The sequence below is a fragment of the Dendroctonus ponderosae genome, unplaced genomic scaffold (assembly GCF_020466585.1).
Source record: "Dendroctonus ponderosae isolate FM_Combo_2020 unplaced genomic scaffold, Dpon_F_20191213v2 Dpon_F_20191213_2, whole genome shotgun sequence".
Taxonomy (NCBI): Eukaryota; Metazoa; Arthropoda; class Insecta; order Coleoptera; family Curculionidae; genus Dendroctonus; species Dendroctonus ponderosae.
Window position 1 is genome coordinate 8,340,345 of NW_026018165.1, and position 27,893 is coordinate 8,368,237.

Consider the following 27,893-nt stretch of genomic DNA (forward strand, 5'->3'; position numbering starts at 1 on the left):
AACGTGAAAAACTTTCGTTGGACGAATTTTCTTGTAAACTTCATATTTACTGAGATATCGCACTTTGACGCACTAATGAGCAACCCTGTATACTATTTGCACTATGTCATACGATAATTAAGCATTGAGAGGCATTTAATTTGGCAAATTATATAAGAATTCAGTGGCATTTCTACGTATTTTATGCTTTGGAAAATTTAAGCGAATACACTTTTGCAGCTAAATAACTAGAAATCCAAGGTGAAAGCGGTTCATGTTTTGCTGAAATTATTAACATAGGAATCTAAACAATAATACTTTTTGCACTATCAAAAGGAAATCTTAACTTTTAGCAGATATTTCTCCCAAATCGTTGACTCAAATATTCAAAACATCATGTACATTTAACTTTCTTAAAAACATTTAAGTAACACACCTGAAATAATAACATTTTTCCTAGAATGTTATATATAGAGCAACCGTTCAATGTTAGATTTTCAGCAAATGTGACATTTCCAGGCTACAAGTTACATAAAATTATTATTTCCAGTTCATTTACTCTATATTAGAAATTCATTTAAACATCTTAAATTTGGTAAAAAAGTCAATTAAAAAATCAATAACATTTTCAACAATTGAGACGCAAATTACAGAAATTGAAGTAATTAAAAATATTTAGAACAACACGGAAAAAGTTGGGTGAATGATCGAATTGTGTTATAAACTTGTATTGATTAAACTCTATGTATAATGATGGCATACATTTCGTTTTCAGATTGCGATGAACGTTTTTATTCCGTTAATTCTTCTATGGACAGGAAGCCAATCCGTGGCTCAAATTAACCTGGGAAACGGAGGCCAGTTTGGAAGTTTTTTTACTCCCGATAATGATTTGGATGACTACTGTTATCGACAGGATGAAGAACCTTACATATATTTTGGAACCAAAACTTCCTATGACAGTCTAACTAGAAGAGCTGGTCAGCAACATATCGTGCCTGGTCAGTAAATTGAAAATTTCAAACTAAATAATTTTGTTTTACAATTTTATTTTATTAATATAGCTTGTTCATCCACATAGCAAAAGACATCTGATACATTATAACATTTTTAGTTAGATAATTGTGTATACTTGATACAAGGTGTTCAAATAGCTCTTGTTCGAGGCATTCAAATCTAGAACTGTATTAGACAAAATATATAAGATTTTTATAACGTTAGGATGTCAACCAGTACAGTTTTGGTCTATTAACCGACATGGAACGAGGTTGCCAAAAGTGAAGAAGATTCAAAAGCTAAGAAAGCTTCAAGATGTAAAGGATGAAATCGTAAAGAATTATGAAGATAGAAAGTCCTATCCGGTTATAGGAAAGTTATGTTTTGATGATTACAATTTGCTACGAAGGTAGGTTTCAAAACTTCGCAAAATTTTAAATAGTTTTCATATTATGCAGCGTCCAAGTCCAAGTTTCCTCAAAACACTGACAGAAAATTGATCGTCTGTCGGTGTTCTGACGAAACATCAAATTAATTTTCTGGATGTTAAATAACTATATAATCTATGGTGAAAATATATCTCAAAAACGAAGAAACATGCTGGATCATTTTAATTCATTGTTGTTAATCTTGACTATGGTTTATGTGCTTTTTAGATGGCGCTGGAATGACACTATTACTGAAGACAAAGCCGCTGCTTTGACTCAACAAGGAATCAACGAGCTGAAACTATTAGCAAGAAGATACAAAACCAAATTTCCTCAACTTTTAAATCAGCCGTATAATGAACAAAACTATTATGTAGGTGACGATTATGAGTTTATGTTAATATTTTTCAATAAACTAATATGTTGCAATCAGTTTTTATTTCTAAAACTGTTAAAATCACTTTTCAAGCCGCACTTTGCTGTGAATCGTATGATACCGATTTTCGCAGATTGTCAGGAGATTAAATGTATACGTTTAAAAAATGCAAGAAGTAAAAAGGAAACAGAAACTGTGGATAAATAAACTGAACTAGTTTCGCCTAAACATTGACATCAGTACCACAAAAATTTAAAAAAGCAAAATTGTTCTTCATATTACTCAAATATAAAAATAGTTTAAATATTATAAACATAAATATTTTTTTTATTTTACGAAATTTTCGCCTGAACATTTATGAATGGTGGCGTTTGATTTTACAATGGTTACAAGGTTTATTAGACTTTAATTTACTTCCTTATCTATAATATAAAATACAGTATTTTGTATTTATTTGATATAAAAATTCATACAATTTGTTTGTAGTTTCAATATACTCAAACTGATCGAACACATGACAGCTACCAGGCTTATATCGAAGGGCTGTTTGACCGAGACTTTTTCAAGGTTCACGCAAACACCTATGGAAATGATATGCTATTAAAAGTAGGTACTTAATTTATGTTAATTTAGTTATTAATTACTAATTAATTAAGTTAAGGATGCTTATGTCTATGTTTGTTCAGGCTTTTGTCTTGGTGTCTTAAATGTATCTACTTAGCAGGCCAAATATTTTTTCTCTTAGTTACAACTTTTTTACTAATTCTACATTACAGTCAATCAAGACGTGATCGCCTAGAACATTTGTATAAAATATAATTAAATGTTTCTTGTAGGCATACAGAAATTGCAAGGAATGGCATGAAAAAAGCGACAAAAATCCCGAAACTAGTCAAGAATATCGGGCGTTCTTGGAATCGGAAGATTATCAAAAAATGGCGCGACAAGTTCTCAGAAGATTGGGATTCAGATCCGAACTGAACGTTTCCGTTATTCAAGATATTTATGACATGTGCCGTTTCAACAAAGCATGGTAAGCCCCAATATAAAACTAACTAATTAAAAAACACTTACTTTTCATTAAATTTGTTTTAGTATTGTTTGCTCTAGGTTTGTTGTTTGGTCTAATTAATACAATTTTTCATGTACCTACTTCAACATTCCTTTTGTGTGAAAATGTTCAACTTTTCTGCTGCAATTGATGTTATTCTGTTAAATTTATTTTTATTATTTTACGGTTTTAATTATACGAATTATGTCTAATTTAGGCAAGTAGATCAACCATCAGCCTGGTGTGTGGCTTTCACGAAAAGTCAACTAAAACTGCTTGAATATGGGGAAGATTTGAAAGAATACTACAATACTGGCTATGGGAATCCGTTGATTCAAAATATTGGTTGCGGTGCTGTCCAGGACATGTACAGGAAATTTGAGAAAACCGTGCAAGGAAAGTTCCAAAATATTGTTTTATCAATTAAAATTTGGACCTAAACATAAGTAAATTAATTAATTGAATATTTTAACTTTAGGATTTTCTGATGGCAATAAAGTAACCGCTCTATTTACTCATGCTGCTACAATGCAGGCTGTTTACTCAACATTGGGAATAGCGAAGGATTACGAACCCTTAAAGTCAGACAACTACAGAAAGCAGCAAAGGAGAATGTGGAGAACATCACTAATAAATCCTTTCGCAGCTAATTTAGTCGCAGTGCTTTATCAGTAAGCGAACACAATTTAATAAATTAAATAAATTTTGTTAATTTATATCGCATCCAGGTGTCAGAACGGTAATCAGCAGGGCAACAGCTTCAAAGTAATGTTTTTCCTGAATGAAATCCCCATAGAAGAATTCCTTGGCTGTTCTGTAGGTCTTTGCGATTGGGCCACGGTGGAAAAGAATTTCCAACAGGTGGTGGAAAATTGCAACGTTCAAGCTTTTTGTGATGGAGAAAGTTCGGCCAGTAGCCAAATTGGCTCTGCTTTATTAAGCTTCTTTGCAGTGTTAATGGCGGCCTTTAGACAACATTATTGGTGAATGAAAACATAAGTAGTAAAAAAATAGTGACAAATTGATATCGCAGTTAATATTAACGAGACTGTTATTTCAAACAACATCTTCACTTTTAAATGTTAGAGGAAATTTTTGTACGATTACTTGCATTTAGTAATTGGATCTGATGCGAAACCAAAGTTAGATTATAAAAGTAACAGTTGATGTAAATTTTAAAAAATATGTTTTTATAATTTTGCTCGTGAGTTGCACTTAGATAAGTTAGTGATAACTGACGTGACATTGTTTTATGACTGCTCCTAAGTATTCATAAATGGCACGTAGAAACTATGAATTAATTGAATAGCTTTACTTTTTCTACATTTTATAATTTTAATTAAAATTTCTTGCCTTCAGCTTGCAAATATTTTCATTTTTCTTAGGGGATGTTTATAATTCACAACTAAATGTATATTTATTTCAGATGTGGAAATCAGATTTGTCTAAAAGATAGTCCTTAATGTGAACATGACATTGAATGTTTTTATCTAAATTATAATATGTTTACCATATCGATAAAATGCTGACGAAACTCTTTATGTACATATAGACGCACTTGCAATATGTGCTTTCTTTAATATTTACATTGACAAATTATGATCAAAGTAGATTTATGAGATGCGGGGATAATAAATGTTAAAAATCAGTTTTGCAGTATTAGCCAATAAATAGCGATTAAAATGGTAACGTATAATGATGGTTACAATAAGAGTTCTAGACTATAATAAGTAGTAATATTTGTTGTCTTATTTAACAGTAGTACAAATATACATGTGCATGTTTAAATAAAGTTGTTTTAGCAAAAAAGGTTTTTTTATGCAAAATAAGCATTGGAAACTAGAAAAGATGAGTTAATTGACCCAAACATACCACATAATATTGGTCTGACTATTGGGTAAAAATTTTGAAAAATAATACAACACAAGAACTCGAAAATCACTTGCCAAATAAATTAGCATGCTAATAATACAAAGGTAATTTTTCAACAGCAAATTGGTAAAACGCAAATGATAATCCGATGTTCTTGAATAAAATTTAACTGTTTAACTGACTGACTTTGTTAAGCTAAGCTAAGTCAAGTTCAATCAATTGAATAAAATTTCTTGACTAAACGAAATAAAAAATAATTGAGTTACAATTTGTTAAGACAAATTTTATTTAATTTTTAAAATAAATCAGTCTTAATTAAAAATAAAATGACAATAGTTCTGAGCGACCAATGATTGATTAAATAGTATTTTGCAATCACGTATTAAGCTAAACACTTCAAAGACTGACGATTTGTTCAGATCTTAATTTTGGGTTATAATACTATTGTTTCGTTTCTTCTTTGAGATCTCTTTTGCTTTGTTTCATTTACGTTGTATTATTATTTATATTATCTGAAATTATTATTTGAAACCATTATGGCAATTTTATTAAATAATGGAAACCCAAAAATTGTGCAAGAAACGTGACTGGCAAGCAATCCAACATGAAATTTTGTCAATTTCTACAAATACTTGATAACTGAAAAGTGACTGGCAAGCAATCCAACATGAAACTTTGTCAATTTCTACAAATACTTGACAACTGATTGGTTTCATTATGTTTCTGGTTATTTTGAATGGAGGAAATCGGTCAAATATTTTTGTAAAGGAAAATTATTTTTTCTATGAATACATGCTAATGTTTTTCAAAATAATGACAGCAAACTTCTTCAAATTTTTCCTTATTTTTTTCTTGCATTAAAATGCTTCAAAAATAGTAATTTTACTGAGGTCAAAAGTTGAATAATACATGACTTATCCAACAATATCAAACTTTTATGTAGTTGCATCACGAATTTATAGATCACAAATAGTTGCAGTTTTGAAAAATATACCGACTATAAAACATGAAAAATTGTATTTATTAATTATAATCAGTCTGGAGATGGCATGATTGACAAAATATTATCATATTTATTTTATTATTTATTATAGATACTGCGGTTGTCGTTTCCATTTGCATTATTAGTAAATTTGTCACAATTTTCTTAAATACATATTTTAAATATCTTATTTTTTATCAATCTATATCTATATCTTAAATACCTTATTTTTCATCAAATAACGGCAAACATTTTTTCAGTAAAAATAGGAAAGATTTTGTGTTTTTTATTGTGATGAGCTTATGGACATCTAAAAGCCTGTAATGAATCTGTACCTACCCGATTTTGCTATTCAAAATATTATGTAAATACCAAATACTTTAAAAGAAAATTGTAACAATTCCTGAAGTTTCAGTATCCGGATAATCAGGGAATTTAGAAACGACTGTGTCCCAATGTTTATACAAGGTATTTCGTAAACCATGAGCAATTTCTGGGATAACAATCGGTTAAAATAGAGCTAAAAATATTTATAACTATAAGTCTGGAAATCTATAAAATGTAGAAGATTTGAAAAATTATGTTTTCTTCATGCTGCGTGTCGGTAGTATTTATGCGATACTAAGGGTAATTAATAGAATGTTCGATTTAGGAATTTTACGTCACTGTTTGTAAATGTTGAATGATACGTTTTATTGCGTCAACAAAGTGAACTCAATGCATGTATTTCAATATTAGAACAATGATGAAAAAATTATCAAAAATTTGTTTGCAACAGTTTAGTTCCAATCCGTAATAACGTCGCTCTTAAGCGGACACCCGAAACACGAAAACATTTTCTTCTTTTGGTTTTCCCATGTTTTGTTAAATGAAAGCCAGAAAATAGCTTCTATATCGAACGCGCGATTTAACTGGTATAACCCACCTTCAATAGCGGGCTGAACTGGATAATTGATAAAGACCTACACATTTTCTGTTACTTTCATACCAGGAACTTTTCAATACATTTTAAGCTTGTAAATTATAACTGCCAATTCGGTTTATGCTTCTTGACTCACATTGACTCGAAGTGCTAATGTTTTCTTAATATAATAACTAGATTATGTGAAAATATACGATTCACAGAACGAATTAAATATAATTAACCACAAAAATATCACTTTCTTTCACTCTAATATAATAAGAAAACAAGCAATTGATTGTCGATTTGAAATCAAACGATCTTGCTCAATACACCGTGTCCAAATTCAGCGATCTGTTAGTTTCTTTTCCTGTTGACCATTGTCACACCAACATTTACAGTGCAAACGAAGAAAACACCATTTGCTAGGCTATATTGAGAAATGGGCAATTAGATGCCCTACGTGCGTAAACAACAACATTAACAACCAGGAACAGTTTGAAAAGTTACAGTCGAAATTGTTGTTTCTTACGGTATCGGCCGGAAGTCTTTAGTATTTAGTCCAGTTCACAGCAACGATTTAAGTGCAATAAGCAAAAAATGTGTAAAATTTTCAGTGAGTTGTTTGAATGGTTTAAATCGCGGGACATTTTCGATATGATGGAGCACTAATTCGCTGTATTAGAAGTGACTTCCTCAGTGTCATCGGAATTTTAAATTCGTACAAAATTAACGAAGTTATCACCGTTCTCAACATGTGTCTTCTACACTTACTCAAACTCCACATTTCAACTCGGGGCTTGCACAGTCCAATTGGAAAATCGAATAAATCTTACTACCGAAGAAATCCGGTTATTTTTGAAGAACCAGGAGCCTCCCAGCACTCAGAGTGCGTAGTAGTGAATTTTGAGGACGACTTTGCCTTTAAAGCAGCGGCACGATCAGGATTTGTCTTGGAGGATTATTTGGTGGATTGCACGGAATTTCATGCAACACTTGCAGAACAGAGCAGAAGGTAAAAATGTAAACAAATAATCTCATTACGTGAACAGTAATTATTATTGAAATGAGTGCGAAATTTATTTCAACTCAAGCATCCTTTAAAGCTAGATAAATTGAGGCTTACATGTTAATCAGCAGAATTGTCTGGATTACGCTAAAGCTGCAAAAATTATCAGTATTTTATTGACTAGATCTGCATGCTCAAAATATGATTGCTGACTCCTTTGGATATTTGTTACTTTGTCATCAATTTGATTGAGCATATGAGATCTTGATTTACTCTTATTCTAGTTGTTCAGATCGCTTTACTACTTTTTTATTTTATCACTAACTTGTAACACCTTTTATTACTTTGACAAAACTTGCATAGATTGGTTTATTCTTATATTTGATTGTTGAAATTTCTTTTTAGACTAGTGTGTTTCTGGTTTCAAATATTCGAATTAAGAAAACTTCTGGTGCATTTATGCAAACTGGTTTTATTCATTAACATATTGTTTGCCAAGTAGAACAAAAGAAGTTTTCATTCTCACAAAATATCAAAATTAATAATAAATTTAGACTAAAACCGATGAAATGAGAAAATTTGTTTGTCAAAAAATATTATTTGTTCAACAGTATAAAACTTTAATAGAAAAACGATTCAATTAATTTTGAATTAATTCGAAGATTAGATGGAAATAATACGTTCACAATCATACGGGAAAAATTATTTGGCAACGCCTTGCTTTTACATTACATTTTTTGTAAACAACAACATTTAAAATGTTCATTATCAATTCCGATGTTTAAGAGATTCAGCTTGGGTCAGAAAATAATTCGAATTTGTGTGAAAAATTATTAAATAACGAAGAGTCAAAATTAATAATATATTTCAAATAAAAGCGATGAAATTCCAACATTTGGAAAAGTCAAATTTGCTCATCAGTGTTATACGATAATAAAAAAAACCTTCAAACATTTAATAATATAAAAATGTTGTTACAAACATCCTTTTGTAATGGTTGCTTGTGACACAGCTAAAAATTTTAAATCTAAGTTTTTTCGGTTTGATTACTAAATACATACACAAAACGTATACGATATTTTCTCCAATTATTTTAAAACAAACGTTAATGGTATGTTTTCGTTAGCAACTTTTACTAAAATTATATTTAATTATGAAAGAATTGGTAAATTTACGTTTTTAAGAATCCGTTCCTAGACATAACACATTTACCTTCAAAATATGAAAACTCTATAATTTGTGTACACGACCTAAGAATTTTTGTGCAAAAATATGGTCTACTTAAATTTTATTTTATAGTTGGTTACAAATTCAAGTTTAAAATATTTTTCCAAAAATCGCCTTATTGCTTATTTATTATCAAATTTCAATCTTACATTTTTCTTGATGAACTCGAGTTAAGAAGAATGCAATCAATCAAATAGGATTTTTTTCAAAAAATTTTCAACTTAATTTAATTCATTTCCAACAGCAAATTCCACTTGCACAACCAATATTTCATTCATTTCACCCCGTCATAAAATATTTGCAATAATAATTTTACACAGACAAGTAAAGATAATGAAAATTGAATATTTAATTATAACTTGTCTAAAATTTCAGGGGAACATTCAAAAATCTTAATATCAAAACAATTATCAAATATTTTCTCAATCAGACAATCCGTAAGCCTAGAAATTATTTTCTGCAAACCCGATTGAAGCAACAGAAAATTACCCATCATCGAACATCATTAAGACTTTGCGCAACCACCATTGTTGTGATATGTAATTTTTAGATTTTTACCGAGAAATTATCGTTTCAACATACAAAATAAACAATATTTTCTTGGTAAGTAGTATGTATTTATGTTTTTGGTAAAGAAACAACGTCAAGAGCGAAAAATGTCAGTGGTGGTTTTGGTGTCGCGAATCAAGCTTTGTTCAGGTGAAGCAATATTATTTGCAGGGTTTGTTGTACAATTTTTAAATTATGTTTCACTTTTTGAAGAATTTGAGTTTTATTAGTCATTTGAAACACATTTCCACATTAGTAATTTACCTTCAATTCTTCAACTTCTTCTAGCTTGCAATCGCCTATTACATCTTTCAATAGATATAATGTCCAATCCTAAGAAATTCGGTACAAAATGCGCAAAACTAGCAAGCAAAACGGGGGTTTTGAAGTTCAAGAAGAAACGATGTGTTAAGACTTTGGATCTCCCGGTTAAAGATGCAGAAGTTTTGAAATATTTCCTGGAAACATCCAATTGGTTTCTGTTTGAAAAGGACGATGAAATGCTCAATCTAATGGATATGTATCTCAGGTGAGCTCCCGAATTTGTAATGGCAATAGTTTCATAAAATGCTAATCAACAAAGCTGTTGCTCATCTGTACGAACCTGCTGAATAATTAAAACCAATTAGATTTTTTTAAAATAATACACACACGTTAAAATTGGCTCTTACATTTTATGTCTATGGTAATCTGCGTTTAGAGCCAGAAGGTGGATCTGAGTGAGCATGATTTTCATTTAACATGTACCTAACTAGAAGTAATTAAAAGTGATATTCAGGGCAATAAATTTGTGGCGCATCAGCCGAGAATTAATTGAACTAAATAATTGTTAATTAAAGATGACCCAGTAAATATAGCTAAATATGGCCCACTTGGGTGGCGACTAAGACGGATTAACATAAGTAAATAGTTATATTTTAAGAATACGGATATTGACAAAAAAAATATTAAATAAACAGTTCAATTTTTACTCAGTTGAATTTAAATTCAGACAATTTGAGTATATCGGAATTTACAACTAAATCAGCGTCTATCAGACTAGTAAAACTACTTGCTTTCGCGTAATTACAAAAATTAACAAGTGAAACGCTACAATTAAAAAACGCTCAAATTAGTTTTATTTACAGTCTTTTCCTAGTTCTTCATTTTATTATTTTAAAAGAATTAGTGGAAAAAACTCAACTTCTGATTGATGCAGCCTGCAGGGTTAATATAGTCCAAATATCTACAGCCATTTTGAAAAATTTGTTTTAAAAGTTCAAATATTATGTTCTTGATAATACTGTTACTAAGTTTTCGTTAGACGAATATAATTAAATGTTTAGTATAAAATATAAACTTTCAACCAGTGTATTTCAAAACGTATTTTGAAAAGGAACAAAAGCAGAAAAATTAGTAAACAGAGTTCATTTTAGTTTTGATAAAAAAATGCAAGCAAACTTAAAATTAAAATTAATTAATACCTAAGTAATTTTTTTAAATTTCCAAACGAAACCCGCCTAGAAAAAATATTTGTAAGACCAATTGACAATACAAAAGCTGGATAAATTGTCGACCGAAGATTTTGTGCACCTGAATTGATTTGCATTACATTCTCATATTTGTTTAGAAACACGCCTCTAAAAAGTGCTTTTATTTGCATCCACAATCACAAACTTCTTAAAACCCTATTTTCCAATAAAGCTCCTTTATAAAAAAAATCTTGCTTTCAATACATTGTAAATATCTTTATTTAAGAATGTTGCAATTCCTTTTCCAATTGAGAATCTATTTCATTGATGAAGTGTTGCCGAAAAATTGCCATTTTGCAATTTTTCTCCGGTATTTCATTAGCAAGATAAACAAAAAGTATACATAAAAACAATGGGCAAATTAAATCGGTTTAACTCGCCTTAATGCTTAAGGCAATACATGAGCAGCGAAACCCAAAATTCAATTATAAATAAGCATCGGTAAAGATGTGGTTGATAAAAGAAAGTACACGCAAGACACCATCGAACACATGTTCGGAAACAAATTGGAATTAATTTCCTTGGGAAAAATATTATCAATTCGACAACAGCCGCCAAGGAATCACACAACTCTCTTCAATTTCTTCCCAGAAGCAGCACAGTCCGAGAGAGAGTAAATTCATACCAGCCTTCTCATATCGAGGAAATCATGCAGGTCTTCAGTCTGAAGAAACCGCACATGTAAAGATCGCGTAGCTTCGCACAAATCTTCTAGCGCTTCTTTGCGGTATTGTGAACTTCGATTGTTTTTCTGTTCTTCGGTTTTTCTATCGACAAATATTCAATGAGCTTTAGCTTGTTTGTATTTGTGAAATGATTAATCAGAGTTAGCAACCGTTTTTACATTTGTTCACTTATTCCGCTGACTGTTATTTGATTTTAAACGTATTGCTTCAGTAAGTCTTAAAATTAGATCTGGCCACGTTTTAACAAAAAGTACCGGGATTATGATTAATTGACCAGAAACTGTGACCAAAGTGTTATCTAGGTTTTGCTCGAAATTGGATTGTTTCTACAAGCCGCAGAAAAGGTTAGTGCTTTTTCAGTATTACTATTCTTCATTTGTAAGTTTGTTAGCAAATTTAATTGCATTTGAGCAGCAAGAATCGTATTAATAACTGGCCACTTACATTGTAAAATATATTAAAATATAACAATTAAAAATTGTTACTTAATAAACTATTTACTGAGAACTGACAATTGGAAACTAATGTTCTATATAATATTGGTATAAATACTTTATATAAATTCTACGAAAATATATTTCTCAATGAACGGAAGATCTTATGCAAACAATTTTCTTTGACTTTAGATGTTTTTATGCCAAAATACTGAATTTAAACATAATGCGAGAGTAAATTTCCAACCAGAACAGCAAAAAACTTGATAAACATAAAATAAATATGAATTGCCTTTTGTTTCACATGCGAAAATGATAGTGAAAGTTGCCTATGAGTCTATTGTATACTCTGATATAAACCACATATCTAAAATAAATTAAAAGTGGTAAAAGATTGGTGATTTAAAGCAGCAAAAGCAATCGAAACAAAAACGGTTTTTTATTCTTGAAAAAGTAAAATCAGACTCGGCAGGTCAGAAATTGACTGGCACTGATTATCATTCGAAAACTATATAGACGTATATGTAAAAGCCAAGAATGAAATGAAAATCAGCAAGGATAACAATAACAAGCACACCCATTAAATGCCATTTTAGTCAGTTTTAGTGTGCAGTTTTTATGTTTAAGCACGTTTATTTCTAGGACATGTAAAATAATAATAGACCTTGTAAACAACAATCAATAAAAAACAGACCAATCAATTATGCGTTTATTCAAATTTTTTATGGTGGTTCTTGGTACCCCAGTCAACCAAATCGGGTCAATAAGATGTGTGCCGTGATTCAATTAAATAAATTCGCAACTGTAAAAACTGACTAAGTACCAATATATTAATAACACACGTAAAAATGTGAGGTAAAATATGTAATAATTTTATTTTAAACAGTTTGTATATTTTATTAATCGGCCTCCTCTAGGTCACTGCTTAATGCGGCTGAGCAAACAGATTCCAGGCCTTTTATATAATAAAATACCGTACGTAAACTGATTTAAAATGTAAAACGATTCCCAAAAAAATCATCATCAAATCGAGTTTAGACTTATAAAATTCGAGCAAATCCAATTTGACATTCACACCAATCGAATTTTCCTTTTGCAACGGTTTATTTTATTCATTAACAGAATAATTTATTTCAATTTCAATCATGATTTGAATTGTTTAAAGTCAATGTTAAGAAGTGAATCTAATGAATTATTTCAAACATAATTGGGTATTCAGTGAGATTAACAATCAATCACTTGAATTTTCTTAGGCATTTGAATCATTAGTAAGATTTGCCATTGTGATCAATCACCCGAAATCGACTGCTAATATCTAGTCTGTTCATAAAAATGTTTAGTTTGCATGAAACAGTGTAAGTAGAGGTTGAAATGCTTTCTTTGCCAAAATCGTTGAAACGCAAGTTAATTTTGTTAATTTGATAAAAATTTCTTATGAATTTAACTGTAAATTAAACATATATTAACTGTAAATTAAATACGAGTTTAAGAACATTTTTCTGTTTAAATTTTTAACTAATTGTTTTGTTAAAATTTGTTTTGGTTAATGACTCAACAATAAGTAATAATTCTACATTAGAACAGAATTAAATAATACATTATTTTTACATAAGGAGCTGTAAACTAATCCTAACGTAGAATTAATACGCTAACAGTAAAATGTACATCACTTTGACACAATATAAATATTAAAAACCGTTGTAGATGCAACTCAATGAATATTTCTAACCCGCCAGTCTGCACAAATGGAAATAATTAACCGCAACTATAAGCAATTAAATCATATTAATTGAATTAATGATTTGTTATGCTGTTGTTGATGAATCGGGTATATGTTCAGAGAATAGAGCGCAATTTACGGATGAGCCTTATTATACATTTGTATAATGAAAATTAAAAAAAAGGAACAAAAAATATAATAAATAATATAAATTATAAGATGACTTATGAATGGGTCAGCATGAACTAAAAAGTATTCAATCCAAGTTTTTAAAAGTATGGAGTGCGATTTTCAAATGTATACATTGTTCGATTCAGTTGAATATTTGATATTAATATGGTTAGGAATTGAATTAATTTACGTTTATTGCTTGCATTTATGAGTTAAATTTGCTTCCCTTCATGCTTTGCAACAATTAGTTTGCTAAGTATAAAAATAAAAAGTGGAATTAAATGGTCAATATTTAACAAATTATTTGTATCAATAAAATATTTTTAAGTGCAGCAATTTATAAAATGTATTTTTTTATCTCATGCATTGTCCTCTTCAGCATTAAATGTATTTCTTGTTTAAATAACTCGTAGCGTTCAATGTTTCCATTAATTTTTTAAAAATTGTAGACTGGTTTTTAGATTTCTCTGTTGTCATTGAATTCTGATGATTCTTTAAGTTAATTTTTAAATTAATCCCAAGTAAAACTGTGTTAATCTTAATTTAATTTCGCGTGATAAAAATAATTCAGCTAATGGTTCACTATGTTAAGTTTCAAACTCGTTTTAATTAGATTTTTATCAATTCTGTTGCTATATTTTTTACATTTTAAAGCGTTAATTCCTAGTTTAAATAGTTAAATATACATTTTTAACATCATATTAAGCTTGTTCCGTAATGTAATATATTTATAAGATGAAAAGACAAATTGAGTGATAACAAAGAAAAACTGTAGGATTAAAAAAATCGTCAAAAGTGTATTTAGCAAATTTTAATAAAAATTAGAAACAGTCATTTTAATAAAACGTCCTTTTGAGTCCGGAACTTTTTAAATATCAGTTAAATTGGCTTATTTCGCCCTTAAGAATACATTTTTCAAACAAGCAAATTATTTTAGAAAGTTTGGTTTAGTATAAGTTCTCGTACAAAGTGTCTAGAGAAGCAATCCAATCCAATTTTGCCTGGAATTTTAAGGATAAATGTTATATATTTAAGCATTTTTTATGTTTTTTGTTACTAATAAGTAACTATTCGTCACTAAACCCAAATTTAAGATTTCTCGACGTTCGACTCAGTTTAAAAAAAAATTCTAGTAACCAAAAAATTTTTGGTTGCACCAACTTGTAAATTGATATTGGACATGCCATGATAGTTTGGCTCCTCCAACTTTGCATTACAAAATAACAAATAACTTAGCACCAAAGTCATTACAATTTTTATCTGCTCATAACTAATCAGTCAGTCCGATGTTTGAAATATTGACTTTCCTTAAAACGAAATCGCCTCATTCAACTAAAAGGACTTAAATAAAAAAGGATCTAAGTGAAACGAAAATACCGATGAAAGTGAGTTTCCAATTGAACTGAATTTGCATTCCTTTATTCGCTTATTTGTGATAATAAGATTTGTGGTTATTGGTTAACTCTCGGTTTTAGTGCTGGACTAGTTAATATCCATAAGCGGGGCGCATTCTTGGAAATAAACATTGAAGTGTTTTAGTTTATTGGTTCGGGTCTATGTCGAGTTTTTATTAGCTTTTTAATTAAAATGCTTTGCTGGAATTTTATACGTGTGAAACTTAGTTCTCATAGACAATCTCTCGCCACCAGCACGTATTGCGTCCAATTCTACAATAATTTAATATAAAAAATTCTCTTCTTTTATGAATACTTAAGAATTCCCCAGTATAGTACGTCAATTTCATATAATTTAAAGAAACTTTCACAGAGATTTAACGAATGCTTTATAACGCGCAATTATGCATCTTGAAGTCGACAAAGTAACATTAACAAAGATTGGTTGGCAATGAAATGCCATGTATAATGTATTTCTGAAACAAAAGTCAACATGAACATTTACGTTCTGGCAACTCATTGTGTAGTAATCAAGGTTTATGTTCCAATGTATATTCAATTATTATGTACTTAATAATTCTGCAGATTTAATTAACTTTACACAACTTGATGCGTAACCAGCTTGAATGAATGAATCAGGATTTTTTATGAAGCAGATTATAAAAAATTAAAGTGGAAGATAAAAAGCTTAATTCCACTATCATTCAGTAGCTGCCTAGATATTGAGTAAGAATCGATTGTTCTAGGATATACCATGAATTATTATAAAAAATTGCGCAATCCTAATTTGCATTTGAAAAATGTTCGATTCTGATAAAATTAAATTACGATTACTTCCAAACAGTTAATTGCTTATTTGCCACGGTTGTTAAAGTACTGATTCCAAAATCTACGGTTTATGATACGGTTTAGGCAAGTTAGCTATGCAATTAATCCTTCTTCGTGGTAACTTAAATTAACCAGCAAAATATTTGAATGTCTGCGGGTGTCGCTGATAGAGAAAGCATTCCAGTGGTAGTAAAGCTGTAATAAATAAAGTAACAATGAAGATTGAATTAGCTACAGTAAGTGACCTGGCTAATTTATTTACGCGCAAAACGCCAATTATTGTACAAAAAAATTGATTACATGATAACTAGGTTAATTACAGTAGCTTTATTATTATATAAAAACTTAGCTGAGCAAGCTCGTGGGATTTACATTAATAAACCAAGTAGATCATTGTCAAGTTAATATTTTTTTAGTTTAAAGGCAGGTTTTAGTACAATTACAGCAGTACCTAATTAATTCGGGTTTTCAAAACTGTATTGTTTGCAACAACCACATGTTGGGGCTAATTTATTCAATGCCTTATTTACATTTAGTTATTCAGCGAAAACACTTACACACATGATTAGGTGAATTTATATATAATTTATTGAAATTAGTAATTAATTTCAGTGAGAAATTGTGTTTTATTTACGGCTCACCCAGCTAAAATAGATTATGGCATGGATGGATATTTTCGTTTCATTCAGTTTAGTTCACTTTGGCAATTTTATAATAATAATACTTTGCAATCTATTTTGAACGATTTACTGTTAAAGTGAAAATTGATAAGTATTCAAAACGGAACTTTATTTCATTTGTTATCATAACCAGTAGTTATTTTACCCGGACTTGTAACTAAATATTAATTAACAGATTTTGAAAAAAGTACTTTATTAAACGAGTTAGTCTTTCGTGGCCATTTCTTGAACTGGTGAGCTTTTAGGGATTTTAAACTATCCTGGAAAGTAATTTTTTCCCGACGTTTCGCAAGTGCGAGATACTAGCAACTTTAGAGGCGATTTGCTCTAAAGGTTACACTGGACGCACTGATGACATTAACCGAGTTTAAGTTGTTAAGCAAATCACCTCTGAAGATGTAAGACTCTCGCAAATGCGAAACGCCTGGAAAATTTTAATTTCCACCATGGCCTAAAAGACGGGCAAACTCACCAGCTTCAAAAATACTTTGACAACATCAGAGATGAGGTTTGTAGTAATTAAATTTAGTGTTGATGCAACTAGAAGAACCCTTCATTGGAATGCAAGAAAGTGTACCAAGAAAAGATATTGAAAACTTCACAGTCACTTTCCGAAAATCTTAGTTGAAGGCACGAAAATATATACAAAATTTTAAAGCTTCCGAATGTTTGAAAAATGTATGAAATACTAAACCAAAATCGCAACTCTTAAGTTCATTTCGCACAATATATGTGGTCATCACAAATTCAAAAAATTCTAAGAAACTTTGGCTAATTACTTAAAATCTGACAAAATAAACTGAAATAAATGGTTACCCTGGAGTATATTAATGTTGTAAAAATACGGCAATAAAATGATAAGAAAGTAACACGATTTCGAATTTCTATGCTAATTTTAATAGCTATTTTAATGACTTTGTAATTAATTGCTGTATCATAGCAAAATCCCGATCAAATACATAGATTCCGTGGTAGTTAGTATTGGAATTATGTATAATAACTACTTCTGCATCTAATAACGATTTCTTATATATGTTTTATTATAATTCTGCTGTGTAATATCCAATTTAGCAAGAAAATAATCAACATAATTACTAAGAAATGTAATATTCTGCTTTAACGTGCCAAGCAATTGAACAGGTTTGTATTCTGCATTGTTTAAAGGCAAAAACAATTATATTCCATATAAGTTGCATAGCGGTTTTGTATATAAGGTCTTTATTTGATTAATGTGTAGTTGTCTTGCCACTTTTTAATCGAACTGATGGCGTATTTGAAATACTAATTATGGTAACTAACTGCGGTCGAATAGTTAGCACCATCTTCGGTTCAAAATTTGCGTTTTAATGGCTATTTTACCACTTTTTATAACTTCTGTAGCTTTTAAAAATGGTTATGTTTAATGACAGTATTTTATGATTGTAGTTGCTCTTACATTATAAATCTTTAATGCATAGCAAGCGAAAGAAGAATATAATTTTCCATCATCAACTTTAATATAATATTAATTGATAAAATAAAAATTAGAAGAGTAACATGTTAAATCTGGCTTTATTGCCAGGCGACAAGTGAAATCCTGAAAATCATGTGGATACCTAAATAAAAATAACGAGAAACTATGCACATATAATAGCTTGTAATTTACCGTAATAACATTTAAGAACATTGCTTTTAAACATTGTAATTTGTAGCCACTTTAAAGTGCAATAATAAAAATTGTGACACTTTCATTTGCCTGTTTACGGTCCATTAATGGAGACAATTTCACTTGCACTTGGATGCTGAATCTATCAATCACTGATTGGTGAAAATTCAATTATAGACGTATTTATTAAAGTGCAAATGTGAGGAATCACTTATTTGCCACTAGTGCTACTGTGATAAATACCATTCGATTTCCCGTAACTTTCAATGTTTTTACAAATGGCAATAAAACAGAGCATAAAACCCATATTTGCTACTGAAAAATTGACTTTGCTGCTCAAGTATCAGAGAAAGTGTTTTGTAAATTAGTTTTCGCGTCATCTAAACACTAGAGGCTTAAAAGAAAGCTTAACACATTTTGTTCTTTATTTAATTAATTGTTGGCTCATCTGCTAAATACTGTAAACCCAAAAATTCCAACAAATGTTTACATTTACAATTTTTTACATTTTACGCGCAGTGCAGTTCATAAATTGAACAGCATAGCACCAGTCAGGGTACATCGATCTCGTCGTAATTGTTAATTAATTTGGATTTCAATTGTTTGGGACAAGGTTCTTACTCGTTAAATCATTGAATTTCTTCCTGTTGTCTGGATTGCGTTGGTGCGATTTATTTGCCGATAATTCTCATAATGATTTAAATCGCAATACAAAATACATTTTGAATTAATCGTATAATATTATTATTTACTATAAAGAACAATGTAGGTTCCTTCGGAAGGGAAGTGATGCATTTCTTATGCAAACGTCATTTAACCATGGGGCTAATTAACTTTTCTTGAAGATGCAACTGTTATAAAACATGTGCATGTATTTAGAAAATGTTATATGTATTCAGTATTGAATATTCCCTCTTGAAAACAGCAATTGCATGTTCAGAAACAGGATATTGAACTAATGAAAATCAAGAAATCACTTAGATTTCCCCAGAAAACACGCCAATAGTTCAAGTCGAATGAAATCGAAAAAAGAAACTTTTCTTGAACGGCACGTAACAATTACTAAACAATTAAATCGAGCAACAAAAACTAGCTGAGTATCAGCTTTGATGCTGTAGTGAGATTTCTAAAGCGATCAAATAGGTATAAATCTGTCTAGTCAGGTGTCCACCAAGTGGCGTCCTCAGGCTGTCTGGGGACCCAGATATTTTGTGAAATCGTGATCGGATCTGAAGAAAGTTGTTTGAAGAGTTGGTAACACTTGCGAGTTGGCGCTTCCTCTCATCCATACAAAAACAACATAGGAAGAGAACTAAGAGTCTTCATATGATTGATTACGAATAACTGAATGCTGCTTAATAATGCTAAATTGGTGGTCATTCCAAGTTTAATGATCGGGTTTACCCAAAATTGTATGCGCGCTCTAAACGGGATGTTCAGCAATTAATTTTCTCAGAATGTTTCGGTTAAAACAGAACAAAATTTATATGCACAGTTGATACCGCATTGCCCAAAGTTTACAGGATAATAGTTCATTACTTTCACGTTTACTTCGTGGAGATTTCCAGCAATATATTTAAAAAAGCATCATGGTCGACTAAGGTTGTCAATATTTAATTGTCGTTTTATGATATTTCGAAACGTTTTAAGGATTTTACTAGTCTTTGAATTTTGCAGGTACAAGTAATAAACTTGCATAACAAATACGAAAATGCAACAACATTCTCTTAAGTCTTTATACAAGCTCTTATTAATAATGGTTTTTAAATGAAATAATAAATTTAGTTTCATTCAATTTTGCGATTGTAACATCGGCAGACGTGGTACATCTATTATGACACGGAGACAAACGATAAGGCTTTTATCCATTTTTAGAGAAAGTTTTAACTAATTATTAGGAGAAATTCAGCTATCAATTCTGCTGGAGTTGAACTGGAATAATCAAAGGTAATTAACGAAATTAAGAATGAAAATGAAAAAGTCTAGATTCATTACCAAACAAATAAGGGCATCCTAATAAATCCTAAAGGAAAATCCTAGCTGGAGACAGTCACACTTTTGTAATATAAGGTAAAATAAAGTACAACCGTAAGAACATGCAATTTTTATTATATTTTAACGTTCACAACAAAATAAGTGCAAATATATATATATACAAGTACGACGTAGAAATATTACACCCTTTCAAACATGTATTCCTTGCATTCGCAGTATGTTCTTGAGAACTGAAATTTCTAATTCAAACTAACAACCGAGCGATGAAGAAAAATTATCCAATTATTTGAGAGTTGCAAATTAAATCATCATCACTTGAAACACCATTCATTAACATCCACTAACTACATCAATTCACAATTTGAACCAATTGAATGAATTCAATTAATTAATGGAGGAAGACATCGCATGGAAAAAATAGAGCGTATTGTGATTCAAATATTACAAAACATTCCCATAGTCATTGACGAAATGATAATGACACTGTGACGATGAAAGGGTCGAAGAAATAAATCTTTTGCAAGTGAAAGCATTCTCTCACGGTCATCTTGTTAGCACGTTTTGGTATGGGTTGAAAGAAATGGAGTCTGAACAGGGTTCATCAACTTGTAAATGTTGGGCAATATGAAAATAAATGTGAATTTTGTGCTCATTGGATGAATTAATTGGACCACCTTTATGAAAGTTATTGTGTGTAATAAATATATCATAACACGTGGCAAATTAATACTAAAGAAAAGAATAAGCAAAAGATCCTTCAAAACCACCTATTTCTAGAGCGGTAGTAAAGGATCTAAAGTAATTTAATACAGCTTCAGTAGGATTAAGTAATTCATATTTATACTATATTATGATACATTTAAACGTCAGCTTTGTAAGCGTAATAATGTAAGTAAAGTAAATTTTAAAACGAAAATGTTAATAGAAACAATCAGATTTTTGCGGCTTAGAAGCTAAACGCCGAATTTTTGGGAACCAATCGTGTTTTATTTAAGTTAATAGGAAAAACCACTGAATTTGATTCCATGAATATGCTATAGTCTACAATAAAATATAACTAGTTCTGGGCCTGCTTGCCTTTTGTGCATATGAATGTAGCTTGACATGATTTTATATAATAAATGTTATTTTCTAAACATTCATAAGCTATCTAGAGCAGTGTATGATCCGTACCACATCTGTTCTCATATCACAACAATTTCAGACAGTTTCTACAGTATTAAATAGCAGACAGAAATTAATCATTTGCTTGTAAAAGAAATATAAGATATTTGCAATAAATTATCGTTATTTCCCCTCTTAGATAATTTTAAATAACCTAGCTCCTTTTCTGTTTCATCTAATTATAATATATGATATGAAGATTAATGTTTTTCTTTGTATATTATATTTTCTATTTGCGGGACTTCTTTATTCATCTCATAATGGTGAATATCTCTAGTACCTGACTAAATGTGAATTTGGACTAATATCAGTAACATTTATATTTGAAATTATTGTATTACGATCCTTTAAAGATGGCTTCCAAATAATTATGTTAGAGATTAATTATATCTGGTTTTGCTTGTATTTTATGCAACCGAAAAAGATTCGAATCCACATCAAACTTTTAAAACCACTTCAATTATTGACTATTGTAATACACCGTCAACAAATAAATATGTATCAGTCAGTGGCGCCGCATTGAAGCATGAAGAAAAAGGGACAAAGTGGGGTTCCTCCTATCAGTCACCCGTATTATGGTACTTCCGTTTTTCTGGTTTTCATTTTTGGGCTCCCTTGTTCATTTAGTCTGATCTGACGTGTATTTAAATCCGGATTCCTTCGTCCGTACACAGTCAAATAATTAATTCAATTTAAATTATTATAAAAATTTTGCTAGTTATTTTGCAATCGGATTTTCTTAAGCTCTATAAGCTAAATGGTAAAATTGCGGTAATCACAAGAAGTGTCGGACAAACCGTTTGAAACGGAGCAACAAATAGCAGCATTGTTTGCTTTAAATAAAATGTGTGAAGATTATATTTGTGGCGAATCAGGCCTGTGAATGTGTAGTTATGTTTGCACAATTTGTTAGGAAAGTTCGACCCCATTGAATTATTTTATCACAGTGTGCAATTTCCTTCGAAACCACGCACACCACTTGGAACAAATAAATTACTCATGGTTTGAAAAAATATGAAAAATGCTTATGATATCTGGCGCATTTTTCGTATGTGCCTAACTAAACGAAAAGCTTGGTCCCCAAATTCGGTTGCAAAAAACCAAAAGCTCCGAGTCACCTCCAACCACCGAATGGTAAAACTAAAGCCCAAAAAGTCCTTCATTTCCAAACCAGATTTTTCCAAACCCGCCTGGTTAAAAGAATGGACTATATCTAAGGGCTGGGTACATAACAGGAGTCATATGCTGTCTTTGGGGATGAACAAAATGGACAATGCCACTTATAATAAAATTGAAACTGATGGCGAAAAGGCTGAAGAAGAGGATGCAAGCGACAGTTCATCCATCTCCAATGTGGAGGATCTGATTTCGATCATCAGCAACATGGAAGGGCAGCAGGCGATTGTTTTGGGATCAAATCAAACCGACGATAATAATCGAGATAATTCAACTCAGCTTCGGGCCTCTATCGGCCAACAAAAGTCTACAAACAATCTCCTTTACCATGACACGGCGGAAGAACGCAACGAAAATATAACTGAGATATTTGAGCAAATATCGGAAAACTACAGGGAAAAGTTTAAAATTGAATCTAAAAGTGTTTTAAACAGCAGGTATCACGATCTGCAACTACCGAACGTCTATAAAGAAAAGCTACTGCAAAAAGCCGAAGAGGAGCACAGTATTCTAAAAGACATGTGGAAAGGCCTAAAACACATTAAAATACTGGGATCAAAGTCGTCAAGCTATAACGGCAAATTCACTGTTAACCAGCTGTACGGAGTGACAGCATCTACCAGCAAAGAAGTTTCTTCAACAAAGCATCCAAGCTATTTGAACCCTTTGGTAGCTCCAATTGAGCCCAAAACCTCACCGCTCAAGCAAACGGCAGCTAAACGTAGCTGCAGCAAGAATTCTCTAGGAAAAAACATCGCATTGCATAACACATTGAACGCAAAGTCAAATATCCACGAAGAAGCCATTCTGGAGTGTTCAGATGAAAGCAATTTTAATTCGTTAAGTTACATTTACTACAATCCGGCTTATGTGCCAGCTGAGCAAAATTTTGTTGATTTCCACAGCAATCACACAAAGGATGTTGAAATTCATCGACAATCTACACACATCAATAGGTAAAAAATAAATCTTATTAAAAGTAATATTTATGAAAAGGTGAAGAAACCAATGGCAGAAGCATTAATACATTTTGTTAGATGTTTTATTGAAGTGATGAGTTAATTTGCAGAATATGGTTTTAAAGCAAAATTTTTTTTCCAATTTAAGTTTCTTAATTAAGTCAGTCACTCCGTATTGATGTACAACATTATTTTTATTGATTTTTTAAGACCATCATCAAGATCGCCAAATTTTTCATCTCGTAACTCCAAAAGAAACAAATATCAATTGCTGCCTCATAGGAATGATGAAGTTTTAAAGTATAAAGCGAAAACAGAAAAATATATAATCAGACACGTACGAATAAGGATTATGCTTTCGTTGCGGATTGGGAAAAAAATTAAAGACGACAAAGGAATGATGGCGAAGATTGATAGTGTTAAACAGAGTGCTCGGAAAACTAGTGGTGAAATAGAGGATATGAGGAGAAATATAAATAGGATGCATGAGGAGCAGAGGAGGATTGGAAATGGGAAAACGTCTATCAAAATTCAAAACATGAGGTAATGCTGAATTGTAAACAGCTAAGTTTATGAAATAAAATTTATAGTAAGTAAGTAAGCAAATAATTCTCAGGTTAATCCCAGAGCATTCAATTAGAAATTTAATACTATCAAACAACTTTGACACGATTCCAACAGACTCATAAACATTTGTTGTAATTAGAGTATAGCGACATATGGCAGCAATGAAAATGAGCAGTAACATTAGTTATCCTCATTCTGCCACTGAAATGGATTGTTATATACCATACTGAGGTTCGGGTTTCAAAATGCAAAGCAATCCGAAATATTTCTGAAACCTAATTGCGGCAAGAATTCGATTCGCGTAAAAAAATACAAATAATTTCGACATAGTGAAGTTGTGCTCATCCTGGCCTAAAATTATGATGTATGTAAACCAACTGTTCCGGTCGCTGACTACCGGAAGTGAGATTGCCGTTTATATTATAATTGTTGCCTGGTACCTAACATGCTGTTTTAATCAATTTTTGTTCATTTACAGCATTGTTTTGCAGAATTTTATATTTGAGAAAGTACATTTATACATTTGTCTGCGCTTGAGTTCACCAAGCTGTAGTGCTTAGTGCTCAAATTTCCAAATTGATTAATGTTGATACACATAAGTAAATGTACTTATAAAGTTTTATTGTTTTAAAGATATAATATATATTATAAGACTATAAAACTAATTAAAATATAAAATGTTGTTGATTAATTAAGAGTATATTTTTGACGCGATTCGAAAGTATATTCTTCTAAATATCAATTATCTTCCTGTTTTCTATTGGCAATAATCTCTATAATTCATCATTGACTTTGTTTTTTGCTAATTACCGTTTGATTGATTACGAGGATTGCATCCTGGCCTCTTGCGACGAATTGACGATAAGAATTTTTATCGAAAATGCTTCTTACATTATTTATTCTAAGGCGAATTCTCAAAATTGATAACATGAAGATTTATCACTGTAACATGTAGCCACTAGAAAGTTGCAATCAATTATTTCTGAGCGAATTACGCGAAATTATAATGTATAAAATTATCATTCATAAGTAATAGATCTAAGAATATTCTATTAATATGTGTCGGGCATCAATAATTTCCGAATTTAATTGTACATAATGAATCTACCGCAGAATGGTGTCATTAAATCATCTAAGTACTTATCATTTGAATCTTTATTATTCAAAAAATTGCTATTTATTTGGCTCATGAAGAATAACTGTTATTGCGGCTTTTATTCTCAACTTTAGCTTATGCCTTATGTTCCTTTTTGATAATTTTTACCGGTTAAATCAGAGCTTTGAAAATGATATTTTTATATCATTTAATTAGTTCTCATTCTATCCATTAAATTTTTTCAATTTAATTCAATCTAAATCTAACAATTACTGAAAAAACCTTCTTGTAGCTGGTTTACGGTTGAAAGTTCATTATTTGAACCCAAGTCATCATAGAACAAGAAGAAAACAGCTAATAGTCAAATGAAATTTGAAGAAAGAAATTTGAAATTAGTTACATTTAACATAAAAATAAAAATTAATTATTTAATTTTTCAAATATCAAAAATCAATTTCTAATAAAGTTGTTTGTTATTAATATTGTTACGTAACAGTTAAAAACACGCGAGAAAGTTGCACAAATTATATACCAGATTTAATAACCAGACAGTTTTAACACAAAATTGCCTATAATCGAACAACAATAAATCCTTAAAAACAAGATGTAGTGTAAATAACATTGAATATTGGAAAATTGCTTGAAATTGGTGAGGTTTTAGAATTTTTACTCTGCCGTGAAAAATGATTTCTACCGAGCGTTTCGAAAGCCCGACTGCCTTGCATTCTCAGAGGAGTTTCGCTCGAGAGCTTACACTGAACTAAAATTCGTACTCAGTTCAATGGTTACGAATGAAACACCTCTGAAGATGGAAGCAATTCGGGATGGCGAAACGTGAGTTAAAATTATTATCCACAACGCTTTGAAATGTCGATAAACAATATGAACATCATTTAAAAATACGATGAAACGATGATCTAGTTAATAATGGTGCTTAAATTGTATGTAGTATAAAACTACAAACATGAGTTAATAGGTAGGTTAATGAGGCTATTACATTTGTGGCGACGTATGAATTAGTTCCTAATTTAAACCAATTTTGTTACAACAAATAAAATGAGTGGAAACTTGTATTTTTGGTAATTATTCTTAGGTTTCTAGGTCGTGAATACTATGAAGAAAATGTTCTTTCAATTAATTCAATTGGGCAAAGTACAAAAAAAGTTACATGAAATCTAAAAAATTATTAAATATGTTTTTAACACATTTATCATATTTACTTCTAGTTTTTCTTGTTCCTAATGCCACAATTCGCATGTATCGACTTTTATGCTTTTTGACATTTAATGCGTTTATGGCCACAGAGTTTCTAACGATTTGTTCAAAACGTTTTTAATCGGTTGTTGTTTTCTTATTTTGTGCAGTTTGTTGCTTCAATTTTAGTTTTTGCAAATATACAAACAATTTTTTAAGCTGGTTTAATTACAATTTAATATTGCTCCAATTTGTTTACGTAAAATTGAGATTATATTGCTTAATGCTTGTATTTATCCTGTTTTCTCTCTTTACGCTCTATTCCATTAAAAGATGCCAGGATATTTCTCCCCGTTTTTTTCCTTTGATCGAGAAGCCATTCTCAATAATTTTGGGAGATTTTCTGGGCTTTAGGAATATCTGTAATTTTGTAACTTTTTTCTCATTTTTATTTGTTCTTTGGCCTCGTCTTGGTTTTCTCGTAGTTCATGTGATTTTCACTTCAATCTTGTCCCAGTTTGTTTATGTAAACTATAACATTCTGCAGTTTTAAGGGAGCGTATTTCTACAAAATTTATTTTCTAATTGAGCGTAGTAATGATTTTTCCAATTTTGTATTTGTATATACTTGTTTGTCTTCGTCAACTTTTACAAATGGTTCAATTCTGTGCTTTGTTCATGATGGAATCAGCTCTAATTTTTCCACTTGCAAAATAAGTTTCCTTAAAAAAAGCTACTATTTATTTGCCCCATTCATATTCAAAATAAAACTACTGAAAAGTCTAAGACAACTTCCTTTTAATTAAGACATATTTCAAGCGATTTGGTATTATTTATTCAAGTCATCTTTGTTATTTAAATTAGCACCAAGCCATCTGATAGAAACATCTGTAACACATAATGAACACATTTTCATCTGTGTCCATTCTCTCTCTTTCATTCAAATTTAGTTGTTGCTCCCAAACTCAGTAAATTCTTAGTCCTAGATTTGATGCTAATGGCAGTCAAATTAGATATAATAAATAATATTTAACCATCAATAGAGAAAGTGCTCATTGCTTGGTTGCAACGTATGAAAATTACCGCCATAAAACAACAGATGTTGATCGAAATCGACTTGCGTTTGTGTAATTTTTCAGTCTAAAATGGAAATAAAAAAATAGGTTTCACTTTCTACTTATCACGACAATCGTTAATGGCATCTTTACATGTTTAATGATGTTATAAATTATTAGTATCTGAAAATAAAATTTGAGCAATAAATCTGCCTTATTGCTTTTGTTATCTGATATTGAAAACATAA

General features: G+C 30.5%; 2 protein-coding genes across 6 annotated transcripts in view; both read left to right on the forward strand.

Annotated features, from left to right (window-relative positions):
- Positions 1 to 4,658, forward strand: part of LOC109546541 (multiple inositol polyphosphate phosphatase 1) — a 21,217-nt gene extending 16,559 nt beyond the window's left edge. For both annotated transcript variants that reach the window (XM_019917533.2, XM_048664070.1), the window contains exons 2-9: positions 755 to 980; positions 1,201 to 1,384; positions 1,632 to 1,776; positions 2,266 to 2,385; positions 2,616 to 2,812; positions 3,048 to 3,226; positions 3,309 to 3,501; positions 3,559 to 4,658. In XM_019917533.2, the coding sequence (XP_019773092.2) occupies positions 761 to 980; positions 1,201 to 1,384; positions 1,632 to 1,776; positions 2,266 to 2,385; positions 2,616 to 2,812; positions 3,048 to 3,226; positions 3,309 to 3,501; positions 3,559 to 3,817 (1,497 nt within the window). In that variant the 5' untranslated portion in view covers positions 755 to 760 and the 3' untranslated portion in view covers positions 3,818 to 4,658. The remainder of the gene's footprint in view (positions 1 to 754; positions 981 to 1,200; positions 1,385 to 1,631; positions 1,777 to 2,265; positions 2,386 to 2,615; positions 2,813 to 3,047; positions 3,227 to 3,308; positions 3,502 to 3,558) is intronic.
- A 2,430-nt stretch (positions 4,659 to 7,088) lies between these two features.
- Positions 7,089 to 27,893, forward strand: part of LOC109546548 (espin) — a 65,708-nt gene continuing 44,903 nt past the window's right edge. Inside the window, exons 1-2 of one of the 4 annotated variants that reach the window (XM_048663895.1) lie at positions 22,210 to 23,730; positions 23,944 to 24,276. In XM_048663895.1, coding sequence (XP_048519852.1) covers positions 22,613 to 23,730; positions 23,944 to 24,276 — 1,451 coding nt within the window. In that variant the 5' untranslated portion in view covers positions 22,210 to 22,612. Of the gene's footprint in view, positions 7,601 to 11,515; positions 11,912 to 22,209; positions 23,731 to 23,943; positions 24,277 to 27,893 lie in introns of those variants that run through there. The other 3 variants (XM_048663892.1, XM_048663893.1, XM_019917540.2) reach the window with 3 other exon arrangements.